The following is a 19,241-nucleotide window of genomic DNA, read 5'->3' as shown; positions in this document are numbered from 1 at the left end:
AAACAGTGTCAAATACTTTAAAGGCATAGTTGCGTTGCATGAGTTCATAAAGCAGCCCTGTTTGTAGCCTGATACAAATACATGTTATAGCTGTTTAAAGGAGGAAAAACCTTTAACCTGAAGAATAAGAATTGAGCTGTTATATTAGAGAAATTCAGAAATTACATATTAGAAATGAATTCAATAAAAATGATATACGATCAATTGAATTACGCAGAGCAGACAAAAATGGTGGAGTTAACAACAGACAAAACAAATCTAAACTTCTTATATTTAACATGTTGATACATTATGTTTCTCTGTAACCCCACATATATAAATTACAAGTTGGTTGTGCTCCGCTAATTATGAGGGGCCGGTCTAAACCAAAAATGCCAGGGCCGATTTTTTTTTTCTCTACAGGGCTAGATCCATTTTCCAGGATGTTTTGATAGCTTGATGCATTTTTATTCACCCAAAAAATTACAAAGAATTTATAGGAGACAGTCCGGAGATCGGACACTACTAAAATATTTTTTAATCTGAATAAATATAAAAAGCACATCACTGTCCTCTGCTGAGACCCCAAGCAGTTTTAAAAAAACAACACTTCTTCAGTCCAGAATGAGTAAATTATAATGATCTTTCCATTCAGAAATCACCTGACAGAAATCTCACCTGAGTATCTCCAGATTACAGTTTGAACTCCTCAGTCCATCAGAGATTAGCTCCACTTCTGAATCCTGCAGCTTAGTGTTACTGAGATCCAGTTCTTTCAGTGGTGAGTTTACTAATTTCAGAGCTGAGCAGAGAGATTTACAGGAATTCATGACGAGTTTACAACCAGGTAATCTAAATGACAAAAACAAACAGAATTAAAACACAGAGAATATCAAATTCACACTCACAGATTTCAGAAAACACCACTCACTCCAACTTCAAAATGTGCTCAAAATAGGAGGGACACTTTGGATCATGGAAAGGGGACAAGAAGTAATAAATGTAAAAAAAAGCACAAATAGAAAGTAATATAGCAGAATCACTCTGGAAATTTAGTTTTTTTTAATTTTCATGTCAAAAATAAAAGACAGAAAACACAACAACCTGTCAAGTTTTAGGGTTTGGGAATTTTTACAGTTTTACAGCAGTTTCAGTTTTTCTTCTGAGTGAGCAGATAACAGTGTTTCACTGTATGTTACATGCATGTACTGGTAAAATCTAATAACATTTTAATGAACTAAATGTCATGTACATAAGATTAAAGTGGTGTCTTTTTTTCTTTTAAAATTTGTTTATTAAGCAGGAGTATAAATGTATTCAACATTTACAAATATACAATATATCTTCCTGAATTTTAAATAACATCTGACGTCACACTGCCATTGTTTTTGGTACTTTCCAAATATTGCAGAAAGGAAAGTCAGCATTTATTGAACTGTCCATATCTGTTATTTAGTGTAAATCGTTTTTCCTCCAGATGTAAAAGTTTGATCGTACCTTACTGGATGGGACATCTGTCCCTCTCCAAGCCCTTAGTACAATTTTCTTTGCTATAATAAGGGCGAATTATAGTAACTGCTGTGGGGTCCATATAAATTCCGAAAGCCCTAAAACTATCAGAATTTGATCAGGATCTAATATCTTACCTAAAACTATAGAAAGTGTCTCAAAGATTTCAATCCAATAATTGGTAAGTTTACTATGTAAAGGTGTGGCCTCTTCATATTGACATTTGTCACAGATAGGGGACACATCTGGGAAAATTGTATGTAACTTAGTTCTCGAATAATGTAAGCTATGCATAATCTTGAATTGTATTAGGGAATGTCTTGTATCCGCTGAGCATGTATGAATGCCTCCCAAAGCCTCTTCTCACAGATCCTTCTCTATGTGCAACCCAAATTAATCATACATCATAAACCCTGATATAGCATGATTTGCCCAGTCACACAATTTGAAAAATATATTGAAAACGCTGTTCTTGGCTGTTCTAAAATTTGGTTGGTGTTTCCTTACATAGTCTCTGACCTGCAAATATCTGAACAAGTGACTAGGGGGTAGGTCATATTGACTCCAAAGTTGTTCAAATGAAGCAAAATTGTCCACTATGTAGATGTCCCCAACGGTATGGAGACCTAAACACTTCTACTGTGTAAAGGTAGCATCTAAAATGGAAGGGTTAAAAGAAGGGTTCTTAGTAATAGGTAAATAATGAGAAAATGCTTCTTCCTTAAATAGAGATTTTATCTGTCTCCAACTCTGAACTGTGTTATGGATCAGTATATTACCATTATAAATACATTTATCCAAAGCAGATGGGGATAGAATTATTGCACTGATGTCATAGGGGAAGCAATGTTGTCTCTCTATTGCGATCCACTTAGGATGTACATATGTGTGGTCTAACCATATACTGATAATTCGAAGAACACAAGCAGAGTGATAAAACATGAAACTGGGGAGGGCCAACTCACCCTGAATCTTTAATTTACAAAATTGTTTTTTGTTGATACAATGAACTTTATAATCCCATATGAATGGAAGGATAATTGAGACCAGACCCTTAAAAAGCCTTTGGGAGAAAGATGAGAATATTCTGAAATAAATAGAGCATTTGTGGCAAGAATACCTTCTCCTTAGTGTTGACTCTGTCAACCATTGAGATTTCCAAAATTGAATGTTACCTTGTAATTTGATCAAGAGAGGGAGAAAGTTAGCTTTAAATAGAGATTTATAATGTTTTGTGATGACTATTCCCAAGTATGTAAATCTTTTCAACGTTATCTTAAAAGGGAAGCGTTAAATATCTGAGATACTGTTTAATCTGATTGGCATCAGTTCGCTTTTAGACCAATTTATTCTGTAGCCAGAAAACTGACCAAAATATGAAATTAGTTTGAGAATAACCCGAATTGAAGACTGTGGATTGCAAAACGAAGAGAAGGATATCATTCCATAACCCTGAACATTAGTATTACAACAAATGGCCTGGGCTAGAGGTTCTAGAGCCAAAGAAAACAACATGGGTGGGAGAGCACTCCCCTGTCTCGTGCCTCTGTGTAGATGAATTAGGGATAAAAAATTTTTATTAGTGATTACTGTAGCCGATGGGTTATGATACAGGATCCTTATCCAGGATTCAAATTCATCACCCAATTTGAATTTATTTTAAACTGCAAAAAGGTATGACCACTCTAACAGATCAAAGGCCTTTTCTGCATCCAAAGAGATAACAACTAAATCATCCTTATCACCGCATTGGGAATAGATTATATTAAAAAGGCGCTGCAGATTATAAAAAGAGTATCTATTTGGGATGAATCCTGTCTGTTTGGAATTAACAATTTGGCCTATTAACTGATTAAGCCTAATTGCCAGGGTTTTAGTTAATATATCTTTTATCATAATTCAGGAGCGAGATTGGTCTATAGCTACTCACCTCAGTAGCATATTTTCCTTTTTTAGGGAGCACCGTAATTATGGCTTTATTGAGTGTGGGAGATAAGCCATTTTCCTTCGCTTGTAAATACATCTTAAGTAAATAAGGAGCAAGAATGTAATTAAATAGTGAGTAAAACTCACTTTGATAGCCATCTGGGCCTGGGCCTTTACCTTTGTTTAGCGCTTTAATAGACTCTTGTATCACTTGAACTGATGGGTCTGCATTAAGGGAATCTTGGTCCTCCTGAGTTAGAGTTGGCAGTTCACAGTTCTGTAAGAATTTATGAGTATCTAGATCCTCTGCCCCAGAGGAGTACAGATAGGAGTAAAGATATTCGTAAAACCGTTTAAATATCGGAGTAATATGTTCACCACATTCTGCCTTGACCCTATTAATTGTACGGTCACTTTCCATCTTTTCCAAGTTGCCTAGCCAGGAGTTTATGAGTTTTTTTTTTTTTTTGTTTTGTTTTTTTTACCAAATTCAAATTACTGTTGTCAAGTACACAAAACACTTTTGATAACTCTCTCTGACATTAGCTGGTTATATATTTAAAACGTAAAGCTAAATGTTCTTATAGGTCTCCACACAGGGGTTGACTATGTTGGATTTGTCAAATTCTGGACTTGTCTTTTCTGACATTCCAACTCCAATACCTCAGCTCTGCGATTTTTTCTTTTTGTTGACTGGAAAGATATAATACATCCTCTAAGGTAGGCCTTCATTGAGTCCCAAAGGTTGGATGGAGAGGTACCAGGTTTGTCATTCATTTCAAAGAAAAAAATAATTTGTGAACATATGATTTTGCAAAATTCTGGATCTTTCAGCAACTGGGGATCCAGTCTCCATACTCAATTTGGTTGTTCCAAATTATTCAAATTTAGGGTCAAAGAAACAGGGCTATGATCTGATAATTTTTTTTATGATATTTCATATTACTAATTACTAAAGTAGTCAATTCGTGAATATACATCGTGAACAGAATATGCTGTACTCTTAATATGGCAGGGGTCACTAATAGGCGGGCCGCGGTCCGGGTCCCGACCCAGACGTTGTCCAATGTGGACCCAAACCGATAAACTACAGAGAAGGATTTAATTTTGACAGTGTTCCTTTAAAGCGGCGTAACTTTTCTTGTTCACACTGCAGTGATGCGGCATCGCTCCCAATCGCTTTCTCCACCTTTCTCTCGCTGCTTTGGGGCGTGTCGCCTGAAAGAGCAAGCAGTTTATCTGCCACAAGCAAGAATATGTAGAGTTGTAGTTCAGTGCTGTGTATGAACGAGACGCTGTTCTTTTTTTATCGCCCGGTGAACCCTGCTAAAACATCCAGTTCAGGACCAGCTGGTCCTCCGTCTCTGTTATCTTACAAAGGGGATCTTAAAGCACAAAAAAAGCCTAAAAAAAGCTGTAATCAGCTTCTCCTCCGTTTTCTCACTCTGTAATTCAGCCTGTGGTGTGTGTAATATTTAAACTTTCTGCTGCTTGCTTGACCTCGTTTGCCCTACTGCCGGCGCGCTCCATAGAAAATAGTGGGAGGAGGCACAAAAAACGCATTGCGACGCTGCAGTGTTTTGCGGCACAGTAAACGCACAGACCAATCACGTGTGTGTGCCAATCAGATCTGTGTAGACCACTGCCCCAGCTAGTGAATTGGGACGCGGCCGGGAAAAAACACCTTTATAAAGAGATAGGGAGCCCGAGAACTGGCGGAAAAACGAGAACGGGCGGAAACTAAAGACATGCCGAGCGCGACAGAGAGACAGGGGAGAAATTTTATTATTTTTATATATATTTTTTCATCATAGTTCAAACAACCTCATGGGTCAGATGTATCATACATTTTATGTGTATATATAAACAGGTTATAGCACTGAATCATAACACAAGTTAACACTGGCGATGGCTCGAAATTTTCTCCAACTGGACCGGACTGAATTCTAATTAAATACCCGTCTTAGGGTTAAAAACCCTCCAAACATGAACTAAATTAGAGTTTTTCGTAAGTTTTTTTTGTGTAAACTTGGGCTTGATGGTGTAATTTTAACGGAAGATGAACGATCCAGATGTGTATCTAACACGGTATTTAATTTAAATTTCCAACCCCTTTATATACATGTATGATTTGAAAGGAGATGAAGCTGACGTGAGGCGCTGGAATAAAGAATGTATGATAAATTGGATATAAGATGTTTTTACTTTATTGTAAACATATCAGCTTGGCTGTAAGGATTTCTGAATTATAACTTAATTTGCTGAGTGTAAAAGAGCGTTTTCACACGTGTAGTTGGTTTTTATGGTCCGGATCAGTTGATGAGTTTGTTTATTTGGAGCGTTTTTCCCTCTGTTTGGTTTGGTTTCACACAAGCGTAAACCAAAAGGCACCAAAATGTGCACCAATAAACCACACAAGCAGATTAACTTCTTTGATCCCCTACGCTTTAAACAAATGTTTTCACTGGGATGTGCAGCACAGGGTCACGTGCCTAACAGCAGTAAAAGTTGCATATACCGCATGTGTAAACAGCAGTACCAGAGACAGCGTTTGTTTATGGCAGTATATATTCATGGTTGTTCTGGCCAATTTATCAGATTAAACTGTGCCTAATCAACAGTTTAGCTCAACTAAAAAGTAGTATATTTGATAGCTGGGTCGGACTGAGACCAGAACAAGTTCTCACCACAAGCAAACAGCTTCAGAAAAAAAAAATGCACATTGGGCGGGGGGCAATTTACGACAATTTACAAATGATGCGTTACTAATTCCAAAATAATTGTGTGCGTTAATGCTTTAATATTGACAGCCCTATAAAATATACTAGCATATCTAAAAATACCAACATTCACTCAATTTGATGTGAGCGACAACTGGTGGGTTTGGGTGTAGGACTGCGCAATAAGGCCAAAATTTGTCACAATACATTGTTTAACTTCAGGCTTTACAATATAATACCAATACTGATATAAACAGTATAAAAAAGGTCACTGACTGTGGTGTATGTAATTTGTGTAAATCTCTACAGTGCTACATCCATTTTACGTGTTTTGACAGTTTAATGCACCAAAGAATGACAAAGAATTTATAGGAGACAGTTTGCCAGGTGTTGTTTTCAGCAGATCTGAGACTACTAAAATATATCTTAATCTGAATAAATATGAGTAAAAATGAGTAAATATTAAAAGCATTTTTGGCCCCATTCTGATCAAAGGATTACTTAGCAACCTCGAGATAAACAAAAAAAATAACCTAAAAACTTTATTATATGTTGTCTTTATTTATCTATTAATATTCATTAATATTATCTGGCCTGAGAACGCTTGGCTGAGAGTCTGAACATTATTCAGAATTGTGAGAGGTGAAGCTGCTTTAATGAAGGATGGGGTGATTTTCCCCATTCAGAAATCACCTGACAGAAAGCTTACCCGGGTATCTCCACTTTACAGTTTGATTTCTTCAGTCCATCAGAGATTAGCTTCACTCCTGAATCCTGCAGCTCAGTGTTATTGAGGTCCAGTTTCTTCACTGCTGATTTTATTGATTTCAGAGTAGAGCAGAGAGTTTCATACGAATTCATGGTGATTTTACAACCAGATAGTCTAAAAACACAAAGAAAAAAAAACTATTAAAATACAGAGATATGTGTGAATATTTAATGTACAGTATATCCCCTTGCTCTGCTGAGAGTCCAAGCATTATTTAAAATAGTGACTGGTGACCTTGCTTTAATTCATAATGGGTACATTTGACTTATATTCAGAAATCACCTGAGAGAAATCTCACCTGAGTTTCTCCAGTTTACAGTTTGAACTCTTCAGCCCATCAGAGATTAGCTCCACTTCTGACTCCTGCAGCTTAGTCTTACTGAGATCCAGTTCTGTCAGTGGTGAGTTTGCTGATTTCAGAGCAGTACAGAGAGTTTCATAGGAGGCCAGGATAAGTTTACAACCAGGTAATCTATAAGACACAGAAAAAACAAATAATACAGAGTTCACACAGTTACCAGGAATTACGGAGACACCGCATGATTTCTTTGTCCAACTTTGTCCAACTTTGTAGCAGGAAATGTTGAATGAAAATAACGAATCAGGCACTGACTTTACCAGGCTACAGAAGCTGGTGGTGTTTTGCACTGTCCGCTCAGCGTGAATGCAGTGAACTGACAACAGAGGCCTACAATCAACGTCAGTCACTGACTAATGCTGTAAACAGTGTATATATCTACAGTTCTAGACCCGTTTTGCAGGAAGCTTTGATTGTTTAATGTACCTTGTGAGCTTAATGAGCTTCAAATTTATATTGTTAGGGTGATTATATAAGAATTATGACTATACTGAGATTGAATATGATTTAATGTTTCAGCCCTTGCTCAATATGTTTTACAAGTGAAAGTGTTATTTTCCTTGAAAAGTCGTTAGGAACTTAAGTACGTTCCAATTAATAGTACGTAAATTAATAATGGATGTTTATATTAGTCTATGTTTGCAAACAAAGCCATTACTGCCTAATAATATGTGTGTCTCTTAGTGTATTCATTTTTACAGGTATTCAGTTAACCTCAGTTTGCAGAGGGAAGGAGAGACCGGGGGCGAGAGAGGGGCAGACAGGCCCTCACCCACACACACACACTCTCACATACTCTCTTCCAAACGCACACTGAAAAACACTCTTACACACTGCGCACCTACACGCAGGCGGACAATACCTTTTACAATCACACCTATAGTTATATACGTTAGTAAACACCTATAACATGAAAGAGACCATGGAACAATTTTAAATAACTATATGATTACAGAAGACCCAGGGTTTGTCACACAAGCTGCTGTCATTACTCTCTCAACAGCCATTCCTAATGATCTACAAGGTGCAACAGGCACGCAGACTACTCCTAATGTTTCTGCTATTATTTTTAGGGAAAACAAAACTACTAAGTATTATGAAACAAATACAGCTGACCATATATTCACAACACATGACTGCTCCATTACTGTATTCGGAATCTTGACCAGTCAAGCTGGGAAGGTATATTTTGTGAAGTATATACTGGCATTGATTGCTGTAGATATTGATTGTGTAGATATTCCAACATCAGTTTATCAAATAATTGAGAAAGCTGGAGCAGACAACCCAGATACTTACTGAAACTGTGACTGGAGTTGTGATGTGACATGAATGTTATTGTGATTAAATTAACAGGGATCTCAATGTGATAATGCAAGTCAAATTATCCTGCTTCTTTCACACATGGAAAGACTTTAATCAAATTATTTCAATATGGAAAACCTTCTAAAAAGAGTACCATAAATAATGTGACCTTTGCTGGTACTATTCCTCATCTGTCACGTTGATGAGGTTATGATACATTACAAAATCCTTATTTTTTCATTCTGAAACTCACACCATAAGACATGGTGTCACACCATATGACAGATCACATCACACAACAATCTGAATGCAAAAATCTGTATTGTCTGCATTCAGCAAACAAATGAACTTGGTTTGGCAAATGACTGAAACCATTTTCGGTTACAGCTGACTCACAAAATTGTTGAATAACATGTGAATCATGCTCAACATAGAATACATTAGCTACTCCACTTACTGTATTCATTACACTTTAGATACAGGAATTCTATATATATATTTTTTTTCTTTCCTTTTTAGTAAATCATTGCATTTTTTTTTTGTTGAATGAATATTATTGACATGAAAATAAGCCAAACGATGGTGGATCTGAAAGCTGTTGATGTATAATTATAAACAGTGGGCTAGTAAATATTTTGCCACATTTTGGTTTCTACTTAAAACACAAACTGAAGACTCATGTGTTTATGATATATGACTCTACTATTGGACTATTTTGTGCTGAAACTGAATGTTCAGGTGTACTATAGTGAACTGCAACTGTGTTAGATGAGCGAATGCTATACAAGTATTAAATTTGTGAATAATATGCTATAAACATGAGTTAAAAGGACAACTGTACATTTAAAAATAATAACAATTATAATAATTAATTAATTAATTAAAATGTGATTTGGCATGGCACCATATAACATTCATTTTTGGGACAAAATGTTTTTGTTAGGGGTGGATTATCAATACATGATTGATAAATAAATTACTTAATTTGTTTCTTTGTATTATAGATCTAACTTTGTGAAATGTGATTGGGACAGTCACTTCATATAAGCTTTTTCTGGTTTTGATTGTAAATTATAAGAAATTAAATGTTCACCCCCATTAATGCTCTGTAAGTTATATAAAACAGCACTTTGTACACAATCTCATCAAAGTTTTTACATATTCTTCTGTAATTCATCTATATATTTGACACGCCCATGTACAAAACTCACAGGCTGCTCAATTTCTTTGTTTTTCCTGGTTATTTTCTGGTAAATAGAACGCTATGCTAATGACATTGGGTATGTTTCTTTCGTATTTTTTTTTATTTTGATGTTTGTTTTGTTGTGCCTTGTGTTACAAATTTTGGTTAAGCAAAATATTTCTGGTCTTACTGTCCAATGCGCTGTGATTCACGTTTCCTTATTCTTCTAATGTCGGACTGACTTGTCATTTTATGTCCTTCGACCCTTTTCCCTGGAGACTATGGGTCAGGGTGAAGTGCTAGTAACCTCTCCCTTGACCTGCACCGTGCCTTTCTACGTGGCGTAAAGTCACAAAAGGCGGAAGACCATCGTTTTACCTTTTTTTGCTACTTCCTGTTTTCTGGATTTGAACTTTGTACTCGTTTCTTGATCTTTGCATTTCTTCTCCAACTCTGTGGACTACTTAATCAAGCACCCTTTTATTCCTTTTTGTCCCAATGCTCCATTTTAATTGATTGTGTGTTTTCTTTATTTTTTTACAAGAGTGCCTTTCACTGTTTGGTGAAATGTTTTACCGTTACATATGTGTATTGTGCGAAAGGGGGGACAGGCTTAATCTCTGGCCTATACACAGGCTTCTTTCTGGCCTATACTTTTCTCTGCCCGCGTTCCCAACATCCTCTGAAGAGGCGTGAAGAGGAGCCTCTTGACTGTGCATTGTCTTGGTAATGCTACACAATCCCATAGGGGACCTATGAGGTAGCTTTTCCGGGAAGCCACCAAATGACGTAGCTACTCTCTCATCGGCAAAGTGCCTTTGGTTCTAAGGGGGGTTGGCCATCCTTGACTTTGTTCCGGGGTGGTTTGCCTTAACCCTTGGTTCTTGGGGTATGCTGCTGCTTGTGGGGTCACGTTGGGTCGCTTTGCCTGGTGCCATGTTTGACGTGCCGTTCTATGCTCGATTAGTCGCCAGTTTCCAGCTGAGGTGGGGAATGTGGGGCAAAGTAAGATACTTATACCAAAAAGTTGTAATAAATGGCCATCTCAATACTTGAGATGTGTAAATTCCTTTGGACCTGTCTGACCCTCCTAGTGGACAATATATTAATATGGAACTTAAACCATATATGCTATTCAATTTATATATCATATGTATGTGTGAGTCTTCATACCTTTTGTAGTTACACCATCATTTATTCATCTGTTTTGGTGTTATAGATGCTATGTATAATCATGTATTTCCTACTACTCTGTCATATTTGCTCGCATTTATGCATGCAAATCGTGTCAGATCAGCATGGCTTGATATGGGCTTGGGACTTATAAATAGCACGGAACCTGCACCTTAAAAATGTTAAAACTTAGTTCAAACCTTGATCTTTATTTACTAGATAACAGCAAATAACTTAACCAATCCCACCACAATTGATGCGTGGGATAAATCCCACGCAAGGGGGGAATGTGGGCCCTAAATTGGTGATCAATATATGCTATATTACCTTTATAATAATATATTTGGATAAAAAGTCTAGAGTTCACTAAGTTCTGTTAAAACAGGTGTCTGACCCTTTCTCTGAGGCCTGTACAGTCTGTACCAAGGTGCGAGGTGCTGGTCGAGGCGACCTGGGTTTTGTCTGACTTGTGCCAAAAGCCCCCACCGTTGTTCACCCAGACGTTGCTGACTCAGCTTTCTCTCACGAGAAGAGTGCCCAAGTGAAGAACAGGTGTGCCAAAAGCCCCCACCTTTGTTCACCCAAATACTGTATAAAAGTGTGTGTATTCCTCTGTGTTTTCAGAAGACTGAACCTGGCTGACTTCAAGAACAATAAAGAATCAACTTAGAACTTCGGAACGATTCGTCTTCTCCTTTCTTTAAACTTAAGGCACTCGTCTGTTTTTACCTTCTTTCTTTTGAACTTAAAGCTTTTGTAGTGATGCATGACTAGATAAGTTTTAAGAGCTCATTTTAGCTAGCCCAGGCTTCCCTTTCTGGGAGGCCTAGAAGAGTCGTGAAATAACACACGACAACCTTCATTTACCATAAAATTACAATTTACACCAGACAGTTAGGTGTGCCAGATGCTTTTTTCAGGAGATCCAAGATATAGTCTTAAACTGAGATTTTTAAATATGTATATATATATTTCCTCTTCTGGTGTAAACAACCCGTCAAGGGATCAGAAGGGAAAGCCTTATACAGACAGTTAGCCACAATGCTAACAGCTGGTCTCAACAGGCTTAAAGTTGTTAGTGGTGATGCTGCCAGCCAGCCTCCGGAGTGATGGAGTGGTTAGCAAAGATGCTAAAAACCGGACTCTAAAGGCTTGGAGCAGGTTAGCTGTTTTTCTGAGCTGCATTACTCACTAATACTTTATCACAGCTCAACTGTACTGCACTGGTTAGATCGAGTAAGTCTTACCATGTGATATTATATGCATATTATATCCTCAGATTAGTGGCATGTAAAACAGATCACTATTGGTGATAAATATTTTCTATTGCAATTTATATTAATACACAATTATTGTTCAGCCCTACTTCAGTGACAACAAATTACGACAATTACTATCCACAGTTTTCATGATAATTTATAGTTTTAACTGTGTAATACCTTCTCCACTGCAGCTCAGTGTTAGAGAATCAATTTACAGAGTCAATGTAAATGATAAAAACAGTATTTTTGAAGAATTTCTATTGGTCCATTCATCAATAAATATTGGCACAGTGTAAGGGACAGGTTGTCTGTTCAAATTATGTAGTAAACTAAAAATGGACAAAAATTGAGATACTTGTTTTTCATGGAGATGCTGTTTTTTTGGGTGCTGTATTTTCTAATGCACTGAGCCATTTACGTTACAGTGCCACTTCTCCACTGTTGCCACAAATTTAAGTCAGAAAGTGATTTCAATAAGACACACCAGAATGTTGCTGAGAGCTGGAGAAAGTGTTAGGAGAGATACAGTAAGTAACATGGTTGGGGACAGCCACTGATTTTCCCAGGGAGCTCAGATGATGTCTCTTACCCATGACCAATAAAGTGGTTGTTTTTGGTATGATGTTGTGAGAGACAAAGAAGAATGAATAAAGAAAGAAGAGCATGCAGTGGTACTTTCCTCAACCAACCAACAAAACTGAACTGTACAAGGACAAGCGGAGCACGGCCACAGGTAAACTGACCACATTCTGGGCCCTATTTTCGCGATCTAAAGCGTACTAGTTAATTACGCTTTGTGCAGCTGGATTTAGGGGCGTGTCCTGTAGGGCTGTCCCTAACGATTATTTTTTAAACGATTATTCTAACGATTATTTTTTTCGATTAGTCGACTAATCTATTTATTGAGAAACATATTTAAATAATAATTATTTTACGTTTTAAAGCAAACGATAAATTACTATATTTATATATAATAACAACAACAACAACAACAACAACAACACAAGCCTACTAAACCAAACCCCACACTTATAATCACTTACATGTACAACACGTTTAGATCTATAACGCTAAAAATGGATAAGCTCCCATACACCACAACCGTGTGTTGCACTGTTTTCTGTGACCGCTAGATTTTGTGACCACGGGCAAGTAGTTCTCAGCAGACCGGTGCACTGACCGATTCGAAACGTGTTCGTTTCTAATGTTTACCCCGACTGGCCAAAACGGTTCAGTTTACGGCTGAGGGTAAGGTGTAGGTATAGAAAGCTTCCGTTTTGCCAATGAACGCTCATAACCGTGAGCACTGGTCACAAAATTCCGACGGTGACAGAAAACGGTGTAACACCGCAGCGCCGACGGCGCTAGCTAAAATAACTTAAGGCAGCTAGCTTAGCTAAACACCTGAACTTATGAATAATGCTACTGTTTCTGGAAACTGCGAAATGCCATGCACAAATATAAACCAAAACTGTATAATTTCTGCCTGTGGCAGGTTTAAAACCTTTGGTAGACAGCCTTAAGTCTTTTTAAGGACACCCGCGGAGACCCTGATGTAAACGGTAACTTACTGTGTGACCCTGTTGACATAGTGCTCCTGGATGTTTGCGCTTCAAGTGCTCCTTTTGCACATATGGCAGAGGACCACATTGTTGCCCTTTTGCGTGAAATGCTCCCAAACTTTAGATGCCCGCTGGCGTTTTTTTTGTAGCTGGAGATTGCTCTCCGGAGTCCATGCTCTCTAGAGCTTAGATTCTCTGCCCGAACCAGACATGACCCGGGCTCCAGAAAATAGTCCGAGATGTAGGCGTCTGTTTTTTAATTATATTTTTATAAAAAAAAAAAAAAAAACGAAAATAATGAAAACTGAAAGTGAAACTAAACTAATTTATTTATAAGCGCTGTTGTCACTACCGCAGTTCTACAGCGGGGGTGTTGTGCCGATTCTGTCCGCGAAGCGGGAGTCGGATTCGGCACAAGCGCGGCGGCACCCCGCGGTCCGTGGTGTCAGTTGTAAGCGCTCGCGCTAGCCGCAAAATACGACAGAAAACACTGAGGGAGCTGCAGAATTATGTATGGGACTAGAATATGAACACGAGGAGATAAAAGAAAACCTTCACCTGTGAGTAGCTCTCACCAGAACACGCAAATCTCTCTCTCTCTGTTTGTGTGTGTGTGTGTCTCTCTCTCTCTCTCTCTCTTGCACGTGAACTCCTCCGCGTTTGACTTGCAGAACTGTGTTTAGCTGTTCTTAAAAATCATTTTAATTAAATAATAGTTCTATGCTTCTATGTTACAGTGTAATTTAACATAATTCTGATCATATTTCGCTCATTCAAACAGCCCGAAAACAGCCAGTTTATGGTTCAGGTCGGGTCGGGCTAGAGCAGAACGTGCACGGGCTCGGGCTGGGTCGGTTTGGAATTTTTGGGCCCGATCTAACCTCTAATGCTCTCCACAGGCGCCGCCATGTTTACGGCGCGCCGACGCACGTTATGCAAATCGATGTATTTTCGTAATCGATGACGTCGATTATGTCGACGCATCGCCCCAGCCCTAGTGTCCTGTGTCTTTGGTATCGAAAGGCCGTGAAAAATACACTTTGCACAGCTCCAACGGCGCAAAGGGCGTGTTTTAATTCTCTTAATTATTCATGGGTGTGTTTTGGGCGCAACTTGAAATAAACCAATCAGTGTGTCTGTAGTCATTCCCTTTAAGACGCAGGTGCGCTCTGACTTCTGTTCATTTCTATCTTAAGAGCTCATAAACTGACTGTGTGTCACGCTGTGAAGACACACCATGATACCAGATACACAATGCTAACTGCCGGTCTCAACAGGCTTAGAGTTGTTAGTGACGATGTTATAAACCAGCCTCAACAGTGTTGGAGCAGTTAGCAGTGAAGCGAATAACCAGACTTCACAGACTTGTGCTGGATTACTCACTATTATTTTATCACAGCTCAACTGTACTGCACTGGTTAGATAGAGTAAGTCTTGATATCTGTTATTATATGCATGTTATGCCTGTGGTTTACTCTGGTCCTTAATTATGAAGCTCAGAATAGTGTCATCTAGCTACTGGCTCAGTGCAGGTTCTGAGTGATACTGAAATGGGTTTTTAAAATCAGACCACTATTGGTGATAAATATTTTCTGTTGCAATGAATATTGATACACAATTATTGTTCAGCCATTCTTCAGTGACAACACATTATGACAAACTACTATCCACAGTTTTCATGATAATTTATAGTTTGAACAGCCTAATACCTGCTCCACTGTATCTCAGTGTTAGAGAATCAGTTTGCAGAGTCAATGTAAATGAATAAAAGCTTTTAATGGTTACTTGTCATCTGTTTAACTGTACGTTCACACCGAACGCGATAAAATCGCTCTGTGTCGCCTGTCCAACAGGCGATGAGTCGCTTGGGGGCGTGTCTCACTCAGAACGAGCTGTCGCTGGTGGGCGTTTTCCTAATACGGCACGTACCGAAACAAGGGTTCAGCCTCTCTACACAATTCCTAAACATTAAAAACTTTTATAACTATTTTAAAGTACAATTATTTAACATAATTATTTCATATTACAATAAATAGGTTTACTTAAATATAATACATTATTTTCCTTAATGTAGTAAATCATTCTCTTAATTTGTCCATAATTTCAAATATTGTTAACTTAATGTAATAAATAATTTATTGGATGTAATTAATATGTTTACTTAAATATATTAAATCGTCCTCTTAATTTAATAAACAGTCTTTCTCTTAATTTAATAAATAATTCCCTCGGTTTTAATAAATCTTTCTGTAAAATGTAATGAATAATTCCCTCAGTTTTACCTAAATCGTTTCAAATTCCATACCTCAGTTTGAACAAACTGTTATATTAAATGTATTAAATACTTTCTTCAGTTGTAATAAATCATTATGTTAACTTTAATAAATAATTCCCTTTGTTTCAATAAAAGGTTCTGTTAATTAAAAAAAAATATTCCCTTAGTTGTCATAAATCGTTCTGTTAATTTAATAAATAGTTTCCTCAGTTTAATATATAGTTTTCTATTAAATAAGGTAATTCTGTAAGTGGGGTAGCTGCTGGTGTAGTGGAGTATTTTACCTCAGATCAGATCAGCTCAGTTCAGTTCTGTTCTCTCCGTTTTGCTGGCGGAATAAATCTTCAGTAGGAACCGAAAATCAGAGCAGCGATTTCAGGCCAAACATATGAGAATCTGTTTCTGATTGGTAGTCGCCGCCGCGTGTCGCTGCTCATTTGCATAAAGTTAAGTTCTGGTCAACTCTCTCGCGTCGCTCAAACCGCCCGCTTCGCATCGCGTCGCTGCCTGTCGCCCAGTGTCGCTCGCTCTCATTGAAAATGACCGACTTCCGGCTGCTTTGTTGCTCGCGTCGCGTTCGGTGTGGACGCACGGTAAGATGTTTTTTATTCATAGCTCCCAGTTGTTACTAATTAAGGATGAAAATTATTTGAAGTATTAAACAGCATAAACAGCATAGGCTCGCACCATCATTCAAACACCAGTATACTGCCATAAGCTCCCAATATCCACACACTGCTAACCTACCATTATAAACCAATATTGCTACCAGTATCTGCTAAAAACACCAATACACAGTTTACAGCTATATGTGTGTATTTAGTGTACAATGTTAGGGCTCTGCTTATCATTATTTTAAATTGTGAGAGGTGAAGCTGCTTCAATGCAGAGTGGGGTGATTTTTCCATTCAGAAATCACCTAACAGAAAGCTTACCCGAGTATCTCCACTTTATAGTTTGATTTCTTCAGTCCATCAGAGATTAACTTCACTCCTGAATCCTGCAGCTCAGTGTTATTGAGGTCCAGTTCCTTCACTGCTGATTTTATTGACTTCAGAGTAGAGCAGAGAGTTTCATAGGAATTCATGTTGATTTTACAACCAGATAGTCTAAAAACACAAAGAAAAAAGTATTAAAATACAGAGCTATGTGTGTGTCTTTAACATAGAATATATCCCCATGCTCTGCTGAGAGTTCAAGAATTATTTATTATTAGGACTGGTGACCCTGCTTCAATCTATGATAGGTGAATTTTAATGATTTTTCTATTCAGAAATCACCTGACAGAAATCTCACCTGAGTATCTCCAGTTTACAGTTTGAACTCTTCAGCCCATCAGAGATTAGCTCCACTTCTGACTCCTGCAGCTTAGTCTTACTGAGATCCAGTTCTTTCAGTGGTGAGTTTACTGATTTCAGAGCAGTGCAGAGAGTTTCACAGGAATTCATGGTGAGTTTACATCCTGTTAATCTACAAGACAAAAACAAACTATTAAAAAACAGAGAATATCTAATTCATACTCACAGTTATCAGTAATTATAAGACACTGAGTGATTTCAGAAAACTCCAACACTTTAAAAAGTGTTAGAAAATGGACAGCAACATTCAAACACAGTTGTCTACAAACTGAGGTCTATATTAGAGAATTCACAACACACACTAACAGCTGATACACCACAACTAAAACCTGCTCTGTGGGGTCCTGAAGGAAAAAAAAAGTGAAAACAGAAACTAGAAAGTGGTCATAATATTGTGAATATGGTCACTGTCCAATGAAAAACAAATGTCTTCAAAACAGCAACTTTACAGGAGAGAGAAAAACCATCTAAACTTTCAATGGAAGTCCATGTAAAAATGGTTTATTTTAGGTGAAGTATTTTTGAAGAATTTCTATTGGTCCATTCATCAAGAAATCTTGGCACAGTGTAAGGGACAGTTTGTCTGTTCAAATTATGTAGTAAAATTTAAAATGTACAAAAATGGAGATACTTGTTTTTCATGGAGATGCTGTTTTTTTGGTGCTGTATTTTCTAATGCACTGAGCCATTTACGTTACAGTGCCACTTCTCCACTGTTGCCACAAATTTAAGTCATAACTTGTCAGAAAGTGATTTCAATAAGACACCAGAATGTTGCTGAGAGCTGGAGAAAGTGTTAGGAGAGATACAGTAAGTAACATGGTTGGGGACAGCCACTGATCTTCCCAGGGAGCTCAGATGATGTCTCCTACCCATGACCAATAAAGTGGTTGTTTTTGGTATGATGTTGTGAGGGACAAAGAAGAATGAATAAAGAAAGAAGAGCATGCAGTGGTACTTTCCTCAACCAACCAACAAAACTGAACTGTACAAGGACAAGTAAACTGGCCACATTCTGGGCCCTATTTTAGTGATCTAAAGCATACTAGTTTATTATGCTTTGCGCAGCTGGATTTAGGGGCGTGTCCTGTGTCTTTGGTATGGAAAGGCCGCAGAAATACACTTTGTGCAGCTCCAACAGCGCAAAGGGAGTGTTTTAATTCTCTTAATTATTCATGGGTGTGTTTTGGGCGTAACGTGAAATAAACCAATCAGTGTGTCTGTGGTCATTCGTATTTTAAGAGCGCAGAGACACTGACTGCGCCGTCATGCTGTGAAGATAAACCAGCAGCTCATATAAGGGAAGAGCAACATTATTTTATTCTTTATTCTGTTTATTGTTTATGTAAAAACTGGGTTTGCAACACTGAATATTAATCAAGCAATCAACCATTATTTACACTTATTATTTACAGTTTAAAAGGGATTAAAACTATTTTAAAAAATGTAAATAAAAACTGACATTTACTATAGACGGATAAAAAGGAAAAACAGGACATTTTAAAAAAGATCATAAAAATTGACAAAAAGTAAAAAAATATATCTTAACTAATTTGATAAAAATTATAAAAAGAATAAAACAATTAAAACTCATTTTAAAACCTCATTTAAAACAATCACAGACTTTCTGATGCGCAGAATAGTAAAAGTTTTAGTTTTAGTTCATTTTCAAATCATGAAAACCTCACCAAAACCTCAACCTATCCTTTATATTTGACAATATTTGATGAACTTTACATGTCCTTACTCATGTTTATTTAACTGAACTGAGTTTTATATTATTTGTAGCATATTGTATTATTGTAGTATTCTGCGTGCAATGCTGTGTATAGAATGTCTATATCTGCTATATGAATCTACAG

The 19,241-nt window shown here is 37.4% G+C and overlaps 1 protein-coding gene across 7 annotated transcripts in view; it reads right to left on the bottom strand.

The window, feature by feature from the left end:
* The window catches only part of LOC125785735 (NACHT, LRR and PYD domains-containing protein 12-like), a 46,588-nt gene that overhangs the window by 9,082 nt on the left and 18,265 nt on the right, over positions 1-19,241 (bottom strand). For 6 of the 7 annotated variants that reach the window (XM_049469802.1, XM_049469803.1, XM_049469805.1 and 3 more), the window contains 5 exons: positions 17,318-17,491; positions 16,957-17,130; positions 7,202-7,375; positions 6,844-7,017; positions 658-831 (listed from right to left, as the gene is read on the bottom strand). In XM_049469802.1, the coding sequence (XP_049325759.1) occupies positions 658-831; positions 6,844-7,017; positions 7,202-7,375; positions 16,957-17,130; positions 17,318-17,491 (870 nt within the window). The remainder of the gene's footprint in view (positions 1-657; positions 832-6,843; positions 7,018-7,201; positions 7,376-16,956; positions 17,131-17,317; positions 17,492-19,241) is intronic. The other variant, XM_049469808.1, reaches the window with a different exon arrangement.

Source organism: Astyanax mexicanus, chromosome 21 (assembly GCF_023375975.1).
Source record: "Astyanax mexicanus isolate ESR-SI-001 chromosome 21, AstMex3_surface, whole genome shotgun sequence".
Lineage (NCBI taxonomy): Eukaryota > Metazoa > Chordata > Actinopteri > Characiformes > Acestrorhamphidae > Astyanax > Astyanax mexicanus.
Note: the sequence above shows the minus strand (reverse complement) of the source record. Positions and strands in the feature narration are given on the sequence as shown.